A 15,289-nucleotide genomic window follows, 5' to 3' on the forward strand; every position below is an offset into this window, starting at 1 on the left:
CTGTCAGTTTTGATAAAAGCATACAGGTGTTTACCACTACTACAATTAAGGTACAGAATAGTTCATCATTCACCAAAATTACTTTGTGCTGTCCCTGTGTAATCTCTTCAGCCTTAACTCCTGGCTGATCTGTTCTCTGTCTTTATAGTTTTGTCTTTCAATGAATGTCATAGAAATGAAATCATATGGTATGTAACCTTTGAGTCTGGCTTCTTTCACTTATCTAATGCTTTTGAGATTCATTCATGTTTTGTGTGTATTCAGTAACTTACCTACCTTTATTATTAGATACTGTCCCTCCTGTCTCTGAATCTCTTTTCAATTTTCTTCAGTCTTTCTTGCTCTTTATTCTATGGATTGGTTAATTTCTATTGATCTGTTTTCCAAGTTCCCTGATTTTTTTTTTTTTTTAATCTCCATATGCCATTGTATCCATCTAATTTTTCATTCTAGTCATTGTTCTTTTCAGGTAGAGCTGAATTTCCATTTCTTTAGACAGTTGCCACCTCTCTACTGAGATGCCCTTTGTGTCAACCATCAAGACAGTGCTCTTCTTTTACTTCTTTGTATAGACTTTTTCTTTAATTGTTTGAATATATTTATAATAGGTGCTTTGAAGTCTTCGTTTGCTAAATCTAACATCTGGACCAACTTGGAGTCAGTTTTTGTTTTCTGCCTTTTACTGTTTTAATTTTTTGCATGTCTCATAATTTTTGGTTGAAACCTGGGCATTGTAATATTTTTATGAGGATTTGTTGTTGTTGTTGTTTTGTTGTTTTAGAGAATGTTAACTTGCCTGGATTCAAACTGCAAACTTGTTTCCCCTGCAGTGTATAGCAGCTGCCATCTGTGCTTATTTCTTACTTCTTCCAACTACTTATTTTTTTAGCTTGTTTTCCTGGGGATCAGGGCAAAGGGAAGGCTTTCCTGCACCTCTGTAATTTGGTGGTCAGCCAAGAATTTGGGCAGAGATTATACTCACATTTTGGAATTCACTCTCTCTCTGGGTTCTTCTGGGAGTTCCCTCTTAATCTCCAGTTTACCTGCTAGTAGTGGTCTTTGTCCTCTGATACCCTAACCAGGAAGGGATTCAGCTTTCTGCTGCTGGAAGTGTATACAGTTGGGGAATACATTCAGCTTAGAAAACATCAAAATCATGTCTTGTGCCATGCAGCTTTCAAGGCTAGAGTTCTCTACGGTCTCTGCCTGCTTTTTCTGCCAGGCTACCTGGTGTCTCTCCCCTACCTCTCGTACGTATGTATTTTAGCTGTCAGTCAGGGATTTGAGCAGAGTTTATGCTCAGATTTTGGGCCTCACCTTTCTTTGTTTCCTTCACTTCCATTACGTCTACCTGAAATTTCAGCTCTGAGGTTTTCTCTGCCACTTTGAGCTGTGTGGCTGCCTGGTTTCCTTCACCATATTTGTGAGGGATGGGGAGGCCACTCAGCAAAAAAACTTCGAACTGAACTCATGATTCTGTTGCTTCTAGTTGTAGTTTTTCAAGAGTAAGCTCTTTTTTCACTGCTGTCTGCCTTTGGACACTTTCCAGTGCCTTTAAATAGTTGTTTTTTATAGTGTACTCCGATTTAAATAATTGCTTTCTGTTGGAGGTGTGCATGAGCACTTCACCTGGCTGTGTTTGCAAGAAGTTTCTTTCCATCTGTCTGATCTCCTTTTCTTTTAAAAGTTGCTTCCACCTTTTCTTTGTCCTACATTATTATCTGTGATAGTTTGCAATTCCTCAAGCTCTTTCAGTTCTTGATGTTGCTAAAAATGACTGTTCAATTCTCTGTCAATTAATTTTTGGATTTATGTTACACTCCATGGGAGAATTTAGAGTAGATTAGCAATCAAGAGGAAATTATAAACATTTTCATAATGGTTATATCCATATCATACATTTTCTGTGTTTTTGGTGATACAGTCTTTCTTGTATTCCTAAGGATAGAAGCTCATCAAGTGACCTTTAAGTTTCTGATCCTTAGAATTCTTCCTTCATGTAGGCCCCTCTTAAGGCCTTCTTTGTAGTTAGTACAAAATTAACTTTGTGAACATTCAGGTGTTTGCTCTTTTGTCTGCCAGTATCAAGTGATTAATTTGCTCTTTAGGGCTATCTCTCCTCCTTTTGGTCCTTTCCACATAGAGAATGTCACTTTAGGACATTTAGCTGACTCAGGTGTCATCTTGGCTTCCTCCTGGTCAGTATTTACCATCCACATATTTGGATATTTGGACTTCTGTAGCTGAAGGCAACCCTTGTTGTCTGATTCTGGTATCACTATGTAATTCTATCCTCTTCACTATTCTCCCTCTCTTATCTATCAGGTCTTTCTAGTAATGGCTGCCCTTGAAATATTTTGTCTGCAAAGTTTGAGAGATAAAAATAATTTTACATCAATAGAAAAGTTGTTGCGTAACGACACTATTTAGAATGTGCTATGGTTTGACTGTGTCCCCAAAAATCCATGTGTTGGAGATTTTATCCCTATTGTAAAAGTACTGGGAAGGGCCCAGTAAATATTGATTGGATCATGAGGATGGAGCCCTAATAAATAGATTAATGTAGTTAATTTCAGGAGTTGGTCAGTTATCAAGACAGCTGGTTATTATGAAAGTGAGCCCAGCCCTTCGTGTTTTCTCTCACCCAAGTTCTCTTGCCTTTCTACCTTCTGTTATAGATGACACAGCATGAAGGACCTTGCTTTGCTGGTGAATTGCTTTTGGACTTTCCAGCCTCCAGAACTATAAGCTGAATAAATTCCTGTTCATTATGAACTACCCAGTGTCAGATATTCTGTTACAGCAACAGAAAATGGACTAAGAGTAAGATTTTAATAGGACAAATGAAGCCACAAGATGGCTGAGGTTTAAAAGGCACATTGTTGGTAATAAGCAAAAATACAGTTCTTTTTTTTTCCCTTTAAACTCTATTGGACTTGAAAAAAGTACCAATTTTTATATACCTTGCTTGGTACATTGGAAATAACATGGGTTTTTTGTTAGAATGGAGTTTTAATCTTACCTCTAAGATTTCCTCATATATGAAACAGGATAATAATATAGAGTTGTTTTAAGGTTTAAATAGGAGAAAATATATAAACTTCCTAGAACGTCGATAGTGAAAATAGAATAAGTGGTCTCCATACACTGTGCATTTGTCTTTGTTTTGTTCTTGCATGTATCATTATCATTAATTGATACTATCTGGAAATAGTGTCCCAAGGAGCAATTATTTATTTTGTTGCTGTAGTCTTGAAGATTCTATCCCGCAACCCCCACCTCCTGTTTGGACAGAATGTCCAAGAGAAGGGGAAGTAATTGCATCATCCTTTTCTCAGTTAACTTTTGGCAGTCTCCTGAATGCCTGCCCCTAGCCAACAGGCCCAGTGGTTCCAGCCTCTGTACAGATGATTTCTAGATTATTTTGAATTTAAATTAATTTCTATCATGCCTAAACGTAGTAATGAATAGTGAGATATTTTCCAGGAATTTTGTTTTCAGTAGTCTGGTAATTATTTTTTGATGATTACAAGATCCAAACAACAATAAACTTTAGTTTGTCTAGACATTGGGGATTCAAGTGCCAGATTCTGAGGGACCTTTTTATAGTAAGGAGTGTAGATATAGGAAATGAGGAGCCATTCAGTTTTTACGAAGGCCGTTCTGATTACAGCAAAGCCAGTATGGAATTGAACGGTGGTAAGGAAGTCAGCCAACATTTTTACTGATAGATGATAAGGGCTTAAATAAAGGCAGTAGTCGTAAGAATGAAAGGGAGAGAAGGAGTCAAAAGAAGATTCTAAAGTAGACTTGGTATGGGGAAATGAGAAAGAAGTCAAGGATGATTTCAAAGCTTTTAGCTTGATGAGTAGAAATGACATTAATTGATGTGATAGGCCAAGATGATGAGACTGACTATTGAAGTTGGGATGCCTATTAAAGAATTCAGATAGTAATAATGCAAACATAGATTCTATGTAGTGTATAAATCCTGATGTTTGCAAGGGTTTGGTCCTCATTTCTGTTTTGTTTCCTGTCTCTCTCGACCCAGCAAGTAGAGAAGAGAGGAAGATGGAATCCTAATGAACGCCAAGATTTAATGAGGGTGAAGGATGAGGCAATGGTAGAACTTGAATAGAAGTGCTACAGGTGGGAGAGAGATGCAGGATATGGAATCGAGAGGAGTCTTTTTCCCCTTTCCAGGATGAGTTTTTGAGCACAGGAATAATGTCTAACTTACTTCACCACCTTGCATATTGGCATATTATAGTAAATGCTTGTAAGTGCTTGACTGACTGACTGACTGAATGAATTAATGGATGAATGAAATCAGACAAATATACTGTCACTGAATATGGCACAGAGGATGGTTAAAAATGAAGAGATTATTAGATATTATAAAATAGTATATAATATGTGCCAGTGGCCTTTCAACCATTTACAGTTATAACTTAGTTTATTGATAAAATTTAAAAACACTAGCATTTTTGTGTATTTTTACACAAACATAAAACTTGTTATGTTTGTGTAGGCAAACATAGGCATAGTTTTTCCAAACATCTCAATTTGAATTCCACTTATTTTTTAGTGTGCTTGTAACCCTATGACTACTGGGAGTGAGGGCTGGGGAAAAATCTTTCACGTGGTAATACCTAAGTTTTATTTTGTTTTGTTTTTTTTTTTTTTTTTTTGAGACGGAGTCTCGCAGTCGCCCAGGCTGGAGTGCAGTGGCCGGATCTCAGCTCACTGCAAGCTCCGCCTCCTGGGTTTACGCCATTCTCCTGCCTCAGCCTCCCAAGCAGCTGGGACTACAGGCGCCCGCCATGTCGCCCGGCTAGTTTTTTGTATTTTTAGTAGAGACGGGTTTCACCATGTTAGCCAGGATGGTCTCGATCTCCTGACCTCGAGATCCACCCGTCTCGGCCTCCCAAAGTGCTGGGATTACAGCTTGAGCCACCGCGCCCGGCCTGGTAATACCTAAGTTTTATTGACAAATGAAATGTGAATATGATTTTTCAGCTGATTTTTGAGCACTTTCATCTGAACATTCTTTACTTTCTTATGGCTTGCTGTGAAATACATGCTGATTACTTTAAGTAGGATTGATTAGGAAAACATATGGGTATTTCCCTCCTGCCACCTGTTCACCATCCAGTGTAATAGTGGTAGAAAATCTGAATCTGAATTTGCCTTCTTTATCTGTTCCTCGTAGTTAGCTTTTTGGTCACTGCCACCCATGGTTTAGGAGCATTCTTCCCTCAGTGGACATCTGTGGCTATCCTATTCAGAAGAATATCTGATAGTTAAGGATAAGGAAGAGATAAAATGCTCTTCAAAGATATGTTAGTCTGTATTCCCCGATATTCTGGAGGCTGCATTGGGAGAGGCTGCATTGGGAGGATCACTTGAGCCCACGATTGGAGACTGCAGTGAGTTATGATTGCATCATTGTACTCCACTCTGGGTGACAGATTGAGACCCTGTCTCGAAAGAAATGACTGGGGGCGGTGCTCTCATGCCTGTAATCTCACCACTTTGGGAGGCTGAGGTGGGAGGATCACTTGAGGCCTAGAGTTCAAAGAAAGAGTTAAAGAAAAAGAAGAGGAGAGAGAGAAAGAGAAAGAGAGAAGAAAGAAAAGAAAACTTAATCCCTGAAATAGTTTATACTTGAGGATATGTAGAGTAAGGAAAAAGTGTTCTAAATCTCATTCTACAGAATCTGCCAAACTTCTGCCTCCTATTTTCTCTCATTGTTTCTTTCTGCTATCTTTATACCTTTTGTATCTCTTTTGGTGACTACTTTTTTTCTGACTTTCTCCTTTGTTTCTCCGATTTGTTCATTCTCCCCATTTTCTTCTCTTTGACCTCATCTCTTCAGTACGGATAACTAGTCATAAAGCAAAATTGAGGTTTTTAAAAGCTTTTTTGTAGTGAATACATTTTTATTTTTATAATCTAAAATTCAGATGAGATTGACATACTTTTATGTTCAAAAGAAGTCATGGTTTTTATGTCATCTAATACCTGATTGATTTATGATACAGTCATTCTTAAGGAGATAACAAATAGGAAATAGGATTCCTTTTCCAGGAGCAGGCAGCAAATAAACTATGTGGCATTTGCTCAGGAATTTGCATCAGTCGTTGATTCAAAGGAAGAATTTGAATCAGCAGTTCTTCCTGTCTCCGTCTTTTATTTTTATTTAACTCATGGATCTACCTACATATTTATATATTTATTATATTAAATGCTCATTTATTGTAAAATTTTCAGCTGTTTTTAGAAATAAGGTACTATGAGAAAAAAATATAGTAAAATGGTTTCTCTAAAACGAAAATGTATCTTCTACTGATTTTTGATATGAACACAATTTTAATGAGTTTATCTTTGGCATTCTTTGTGAAATTGTACTGCAATACTACATAAAACTCAGGAAAGCAGGCCGGGCGCGGTGGCTCAAGCCTGTAATCCCAGCACTTTGGGAGGCCGAGACGGGCGGATCACGAGGTCAAGAGATGGAGACCATCCTGGCTAACACAGGGAAACCCCGTCTCCACTAAAAATACAAAAAATTAGCCGGGCGTCCTGGCGGGCGCCTGTAGTCCCAGCTACTCGGGAGGCTGAGGCAGGGGAATGGCGTGAACTTGGGAGGCGGAGCGTTGGGTGAGCCGAGATCGCACCACTTGCACTCCAACCTGGGCGACACAGCGAGACTCCGTCTCAAAAAAAAAAACAAAAAACCCAGGAAAGTATAGTATTTTCCCAGTTTTGGAATTTCCCTTTGACTTTTATGTACAACTCTGCCTCACCTCCCCCCATCAAATCCAGCTTGGAAAAGCATATAGAAGGTATACAGGAGTGGGTGTCAGGAAACCTGAGTTCCAGTCCAAATTGTATAACTTTGTTTAAATTGTTTAACTTCATTTGGTTTCTCTTTTGGTGTCAGCAATTTCTGAAAGTCAAATCATCTATTTCCAAACAAATACTTTAGTCTCAGCATTTTTCAAGATCAAGATTTTGTTCTATATAGTGAATTATCATTGTTCTTTATAATACCGTTTAGCAGCATTGTGACCTTTGGCAAAATTACTAAAATTCTGAGGCTTTCTAGTCTGTATATGGGGATCATAATGCCTGCTTTGCAAGATGATTGTGAAGATTAAATTGGATAGTGAATGTGGTTTAAAAGTGTTTAGCTCAGATATTCTGTAAAGCTGTTGTTAAGTGAGTTTCCTTATCATTTCATTTGACTGTAGTAGAAACAGCAGTTACAAGCCTCACATGTGAAAAGGCATGAAGTATATGAATTGAATTGATAAAACATTTTTATGGTTATTGCACTATAAGGAAACATCAGAATGTTTACATACATTTATTTTTGAGTAAAAATTAAATTTCTATTCAGAGTTTTTAACTTCATTAAAGAAATAATAACATTGATTATTTGTTTTTACTATATGCTTTCCTAAGCATCTTAAGCTTTTAGTAATTAGGAAATGTGTTCCAAGTGAAATTTTGTCTAAAAGAATCATTCTGTGGAATTGTTTTTGCCTTTTTGGTACCATAATGATATTTGGATACATGAGGTACCTATACAGCAGTTGTTTAAGTATATTTACTAAATATAAATAGCACATTATTAAACTGTTACATAGTGGTAGCAGATTTAATAGACAAATCAAATGAAAAGTACCTAAAAAGACCTCTGGTGTTTATTTTAATTTGATTTGTGGCATTTGTATGGTTAGTATTTTATAATCTATTCATCACTTTAAAAATATATCACAGTAATATCAAGTCTGTACAATTCTATGACTATTTTGTTCTGCATGGAATAGATTTAAAGGTCAACACTGCTCTTTTATGTAGGTTATGGGTGCTACATGTGTGCTTTCAGAGCAGTAGTGTGAGGAAGCTTGGAGTGGGATGGCAGGACGGCCTCATCCCTATGACGGTAACTCCAGTGATCCAGAGAATTGGGATCGGAAATTGCATAGTAGACCTCGTAAACTTTATAAACATTCAAGGTAGGTAGAAAACATGTATTTCGCATATGAAAACTCTGCTGAAACTGATTGTAAAGAATACTGCTGCATTTGGTTGTGGCAATTCCTGTCAGAGGATGGAGAATATTTTACAAAACATTATGAATGTTTATCTGTCTCCATAGATAACTTTTGGAGAAACATTTCTTTTTAATTTTTTAATATTTGTATTTGAATATTTCTGTCTCTAAAGATGGTAAAAATCTCCCTAGTTGACCCCATGAATAAATGCTATAATTTACTTAACTGGGGACTCTCACATGACAGGTTAGTTCTTTGTATTTAAAACTCCCTAATAGGAATGTATTTTGTGCTCTAAATACGTTGTATACCTTACACAGGATAATATATAGATTTATGTCAGCGTTTGCTTCATACATTTTTAACTGAGTTTATATTGTGTTGTTATCCTTCTTATTAATGAGAAAAATTAATCTTTCTGGAATGACTCTACTGGTTTATTTAAAGTTTGCTGCATGAAATAAAATTCATTTCAAGTTTCAGCCCATCTATCTATTATTTTTAAAACTTTCATTTTCTGCTGTGTAACTTAATGAGGAATACCTCATTTTTATACACTTTGATCTGAAATTTTAAGATGTTAATTGACAACTCAGAAACCTCACATATTACAGGTATGTAAGCATGTTTTCATAAAGCAAAATCTATGAATATTATTTAGGGCATATTATTGAGCATTTAACTTACTTGAATATAAATTTTTCCTTACCACTGATAACAAATACCAGCTTTCTTGAAAAAAAAAAAAGCCGTAGTATTGTAATAATGAAATAGTTTTTGTGATTTTAGAGAAATAGTTCAGATACTTCATACACTATAGCTAGAAAATTTGAGTGATTGGTACTTTTTAAGTCTCCTGAAAATATGTTCACTTTTATTGTGGACTTTTAATGTGATGAGGTCTAAAATGTTAATATTAAGTTGACTTTTTTATAATCCATAAGTCCATGCCAAGTGGTATGAGTGTTTTTTTATTTTTTTATGTTTGTTCATTCTGTGTGTGTGTGTGTGTGTGTGTGTGTCAACATCCAAACTGGGGCTTTTGTTCTTTTTTTCTATTTCATGGGAATTATTTTGTCATTTAGATTAAAGAGATGTTGGTTTTACCAGGTGTGGTGGTTCATGCCTTTAATCCCAACACTTTGGGAGGCTGAGGCAGGCAGATCACTTGAGGTCAGGAGTTTGAGACCAGCCTGGCCAACATGACAAAACCCCATCTGTACTAAAAATACAAAAATTAGCCAGGAATGGTGGCATGTACCTGTAATTCCAGCTGCTTGGGAGGCTGAGGCATGAGAATTGCTTGAACCTGGTAGGCGGAGGTTACAGTAGGCCACTGCATTCCAGCCTGGGTGACAGAGTGAGATTCTGTCTCAAAAAAAAAAAAAAAGTATTGGTTTTATCACATTAAATGTGAGGCTGTATTTATATCTACTATGTTATATATATATATATGTGTATTTTTTTCAAGTGAATTATATAGTATTCATCCTAGTTCTTGCTGTTTTTCTGTTGAGGTATAATACTGCATTATATAATGAAGAGGTGACAAGGGAGAAAATAAGCCATTGTTTTATAAAAGCTGCATACATAACAGCAGGAAAAATTTATAAAAACGAAGAGTACGTTTTTCATTATTGTTTCATTGTCAATAACAAATACCAAAGCTCTTCTTGATAGCTGTAACATCAGTAACTTTTTAGTGCTGTTTTTACTCTTTTTTTTTGAAATGGGTTCTCACTTTGTCAGTGAGGCTGGAGTGCAGTGGCACCATCTCAACTTACTGCAACCTCTGCTTCCTAGGCTTAAGCAATCCTCCCTCCTCAGCCTCTGGAGTACCTAGGACTACAGACACTCACCACCACCACAACAAGCTAATTGGAGCTATTTTTAGGTAGACTGCAGCAGTATTTAGGGTTATTTGAGTGAAAAACATTAAAATAAAATACAAAATAAATACCAGTGAATTGATTTTTTTTTTAATGCAAAGACTATGAAGTCCTTTAAATGAGTTTATTTTAGCCTCATTCATGGAATATCTGCTCAAGGAAGAACTTTTAGAGACCTCCTGTCCCTATATGCTTAGGAACGTATAACTTAGGACACTTAAAAAGTATGATTTGACTTTTTTAAAGTGTTACTTTTTGAATTGATAGTAAATTAATTGAGAGGTTTTAAAAAGTAATAGCAGGTATTAATGAGAACTTGCCTTCAGTTCAGGAGAGATTCAAAAGTGTACTGTTATGGAATGGTTTAGTGTCAACATATGGAACTATTAGAGGACAATAAGTCACTTAAACTATGGTAATGAGTTGTAAAATAAGGGTTCAGAGAAGGAATCATTATCAGCTTGAGTAGGTGAAAATGAGACTTGAGCTAATCCTGGATGATTAGAGTATTAGGTAGATGGAGGACATTTCTGGCAGGGATCTTCAGATTACCTTGCCTGGAACTGAAGGTGGAGCTCTGTGGATAGTATCATCGTTCCCATTTGGCAAATGAAAAAAAAAACGAAATTAGTAAACTTGCCCAGGACCATCCAACTTGTAAATAGCAGAGCTGGAATTTATAAACAAGTTTCTCATTGTTTTCGTTTTCAAATTTTAAATAGCTTATTACGGTATATTTTAAATACATGCAAAGTAGAACAGATATAATGAACCCCTGGTATTCATCGCCTAGCTTTAAGTTACCAACTCATGGCTGATTTTGTTTCATTATGCCTCTCCTACTCTGATTCCTTTTTTGAATATTGTGTATTTTATTTAGGTATGTTTGAGTACAAGAAAACAAGACTAAACACTGGCTGATGTTAGGGGTTTATTTTTCTTTTATATAAGAAATCCAGAGATAGGCAATGGCAGATGCATGTTTAGTGGCTTAAGGATGTTAGGGTCAAAAATCTCTTATTTTCTTGGCTTTCCTCTCATTATTCACAAGGTGGATATTGTAGTTCCAAATATCAGGTTCACTTTCTAGACAAGAAGGAAAAAGGGTACAGCGGAAAAGGGCTTCATTTATATCAGGAAATTAAATTTCTCGGAAATTTCCAGCAGATATCTGCTTATAAACCAGTCATTGGCTAGAATCATGTCATATGGCCATCTCTGGATCAGGGAGACTGAGAAAAATGGTTTTTAAATTGGGCACATTGTCACCTTGAGCAGTTGGGGATTTAAATCTATAACGTAAGGAAATAAGCATACTTTATTGTTTAGTTTTTATAGATAATCTAAATTTTGTCTTGTTGAAATTTGTGTTTTGTTCTTTTTATGTTTTGGAATAGCCTGACTTTTTCTAGTCTTGTGCTTTTGAGTTTTTCCCTACTTTTCCTTGCTGGCTAGCATAAAAATAAATTTTTTGATTTATAAAAGTAACAGCAACAGTTACTATCTAATGTGTATTTACCATGAAGGTTTGAGAGTTTGGGAGCATTGCCTTTTGGTTTCTGTTCTATCTAAACAACTTTAGGTACTTTAAAAAATCATTTAAATATTACATTTTATTTTTGATCATTTTCTTTCTTCTTTTTTCAAAAGATTAAAAAATTTAAAAAATTGGCACATAATCGTGTATATTTATAGGTTACATAGTGATATGATTTGTGTATTATACAGTGATCATATCAGAGTAAGTAGCATGTCCATCATCTCAAATATTTATCTTTTTTTGTGTGTTGGGAATATTCAGTAAAAGGTGCTTTCTTTTTTAAACTTTTCTTTTGAATGTAGGTATATATCTCTTTAAAAAATTTGTTTACAGTTAGAGAAAATAATCTGAACATGGATGGACTTTTAGGGTTCCTGTGGTCTCTCAGCAGGTCTATATGATTGAATTTGTTTAAGATTTACTGAATTGGTTTAAAATTAGTTTTAAAATTACTGAATTTGTTTATAAGTTGCTCAACTTATTTCTGGGTGAGTAGTTGTTAGTTATATAGAGAGTGCATTAGTTGTATACTTGTATGATATCTATATAGTACAGTTTGGTAGCCTGCTGAAGATGTTAAAGATCATTTCAGTTGAAATGTATTTGGTCTGGTTTTGTGACAACTTCTTTTTAAATTTTGAGTTAGAAGAGTTTTTGCTATTTAAAAAAGAAAAAGAAAAGCACTTTTTCTGTATAAGGAGGTTAAAATGTCTAGATAGATGTTACACTGAAAGCTCTTATATATTTGAATTGGGTGGAATATGACCATATAAAACTCAGGTCTGCAGTCCACTCAGGTTACTAAAGATAAATGCATGATACATTGAGTGGACTATGCCGCAAGGTTTCATTCCCACATGGAAGTACGCATGCTCGTTTCTCCTGAGACTGCATAAAGTCTGAACGTTCCAGCTTCCCTTTTAAATCACTTCATAGCCCTAGCAGCAGTTTAGAAATGCAAAAGTTTGGTTGCTTTAAAGAATAGTTCTTGAGTGGATTCTTAATTAAGTACAATAATATTTTCTCTTTGATTTTAAAGAGCTTTATTGTCCAGAATGGATACCCAATAAAATATTGAAAGGAAAAAGAAAGTTAGCTGTATCCTAGTTTTCTAAATCCTGGCAAGCTGGCAGAGCTAGAATTAGCTTTACAGATGGCATTTGGCAACATATCTACATATGTCTAAGCCCTCAACTCCTGCGTTTTGTTATGCCTGTCTATCAATTACAATATCCAATCACTGCTCAGAGATGGAGAAATGGGACGATCACAGCTCACACGATGCTGTTTTGTTAGAAACGTCAGTGCTGCACAACCCACGGCTGAGTCAGTGTCTGTGAGAAAATAAACTGAATTAATATGTAGAGGGGGTTGTATCTCTGAACATTTAAAGCCTAAATATTGCAACAGCATTATTACACAGTAGAGGGAGGAAGCTAAAGGAAGTCTATGGACAGGTGAGGTAGGGGGAGATTGGGGAATTTTCTGATTGTTCAGAGGAATCTTGAAGATGATGGAAATATCAGATGTGCTAAAGTTTCCTAGTAATGCCCAAGGATGCTGACCTGGCTTTCAGTGCTTCATTGTTTGAAAGAGCAGAGTCCCTTTATACTCTGATTTCAAATTTTTTTTCTTGTTTTTGTGTGTCTACCTTGGCATATACTAAAGGAAGGTGTGTATTCATTTATTACATGATATCTCTGGGTTATAATTATTTACATATATGAATTTGAAAGAAAGATTGAGAGGGATATGTGTGACCTTTGTTTTATTATGATCATTTACATGACTAAAGATAAAAGATCATATGTCTGATTTTCAGTTTAATGACAAGTTACTTAAAATAAATGAAATATGTTTTTATTGTTTTCATGGGTTTGATGAATTGTGTTTGGTGTTGTTTTTTATGAATATCATTAAGAATTTAAGGAGAGAGTAATTTTGAAATAATATTTTTGATGTATTTGAAAATAAATTCAAGATAAATGAAATAATTGAAATAATTTTCTAAAGAAGGAATTGAATATATTTTTACATTTGGATGAACTAAGGGTTAACTGAACCATTTATGTGTAGTATTTTACAGAACTGAATGTACTTAAATGATAAAGCTCTAATTGGTTAAAATGACTTTCTTTCAAGTCAAAGAACCCAGAATCTGAATAGATGATCTAACTACTGCCACTGAGGTTTTGGATTAGTGAATATTAATTTTCAACCAGACAAAATTTCTAAATAAGGATAATGGTTTTTCCTGTGAGATTTTAAATCTTAACAGGTGATATTGCTCACTTTATTAGGAAATTTTACAACAATTTAAAATATTTTGAATAATGGTTTTATTCTTTCTGTCTTTATTACCCTTATCCTGCTGATCCTTAATTTTATATGGACTTTTGGGATATATAGCATTTTACATTTACTTTGTTTTTAATGTATTTAAATGGTTTATAACATTCTTTCCTTGAAGTGTAAGGAAGTTCTTTTAATTTCCCCCATTTAATTTTTAAAAGTTTGAATGGTCATCTTATGGTTGTCATGACTTATTTATATAGTTTTGTTCATGGTATGTTGTATTGACCTTTTTTGTGGCTTAGGGTCCAGAAATGTTTTTCTAAGCTTGTTAAATAGAGTTTTAAAAGCAGAATCTCAAGCTAGACCTTTTAATCTTATACTTTATAGGATACTTTCCCCTGGTTCTGCTGATTCTTTTAAGATAATAAAGTCTGTCTTATTGTGAAAATGGTACATATTCATTAGGTAAATTTGGTAAGCCCAGAAAAACATATAGAAGAAAATGAAAATAAGTTTTTCTACTGTCAAAAGAAAACTAAATATTTTGTCATATAGCCTATTTTTTCTGTTTATATAAAAACATAAAATAACACATATGCACTTAAAAAGACATTACTGTAGTACTGTTATGTAACCTATCCTTGAAAAAAAAGAAATTTAATTATGAACATCCTTTAGTCATGAAGTGATCTTCTATTGCATAATTTTAAAAGATTACATAGTGTTTTGTACATATATATTTTGTAATTTATTGCACCAATCCGCATTTTTCTGATAATTGATCAGAGAAAAGATCAGCATGATTTCACAGCATAAATATCTCCAAAAAGAAAGAGTGTTGTAAGGAGTTAAGTATAAATGCAATTTTGATTAGTTTTCTGACAGAGAAAGATCTTCAGTGTCATTACACAGTGAAGCCTTTAAAGACATACCCATTACTTTTAAAACAAAGCAAATAGTAAGATAACCATAATAAAGTATACAAAATAAATAAAAAGTCAGGAAAACTAGAGCTCAGATGAACTGAGACTTCAGAAAAATGCCAAGACCACCATAAAAGTTTTCTTATATTACATTTAATGTAAGAAGAATAATCAAGGAAAATATAATAATAATGCATGACACTGAGGGGGAAAAATCTTTAGCTCTTGAAGCTTCTTTGTCAAAGTCAAAGAGGAAACACCACCATCTCTAACAGAAATAAAAATAAGACAAACATTGATAGGAAGGACGTAAAGGCCAATATGAGTATAGAGGTAAAGAATGCATCTGATTAAGTGAGTTGTCTTCTGGGCCATTTAAAACATCTTATAAAAGGAACTACATGCAACACCTTAAAATTATTGTTATTATTTGTGATCTTTGAAGATTTTCTGAGAATACAAGAACTGCTAAAAGATGGGAGATTCTGGGCTTGATTTTGAAACAGGTAGGAGATTTTGTAATTAAAAATGGAAAGGACTCATTTGTGACTAACTTGAAGAAAAACAGTTTAAAAA

At 34.7% G+C, this 15,289-nt stretch overlaps 1 protein-coding gene across 6 annotated transcripts in view; it reads left to right on the plus strand.

The window, feature by feature from the left end:
• BTBD10 (BTB domain containing 10) overlaps nt 1-15,289 on the plus strand; it is a 78,043-nt gene that overhangs the window by 19,399 nt on the left and 43,355 nt on the right. For 3 of the 6 annotated variants that reach the window (XM_033206168.1, XM_033206171.1, XM_033206170.1), the window contains exon 2: nt 7,870-8,027. The exons of the other annotated variants lie outside the window; for them this stretch is intronic. In XM_033206168.1, the coding sequence (XP_033062059.1) occupies nt 7,927-8,027 (101 nt within the window). In that variant the 5' untranslated portion in view covers nt 7,870-7,926. The remainder of the gene's footprint in view (nt 1-7,869; nt 8,028-15,289) is intronic. 6 annotated transcript variants of the gene reach the window in all.

This window comes from Trachypithecus francoisi, unplaced genomic scaffold (assembly GCF_009764315.1).
Source record: "Trachypithecus francoisi isolate TF-2019V2 unplaced genomic scaffold, Tfra_2.0 Lachesis_group8, whole genome shotgun sequence".
NCBI classification, from domain to species: domain Eukaryota; kingdom Metazoa; phylum Chordata; class Mammalia; order Primates; family Cercopithecidae; genus Trachypithecus; species Trachypithecus francoisi.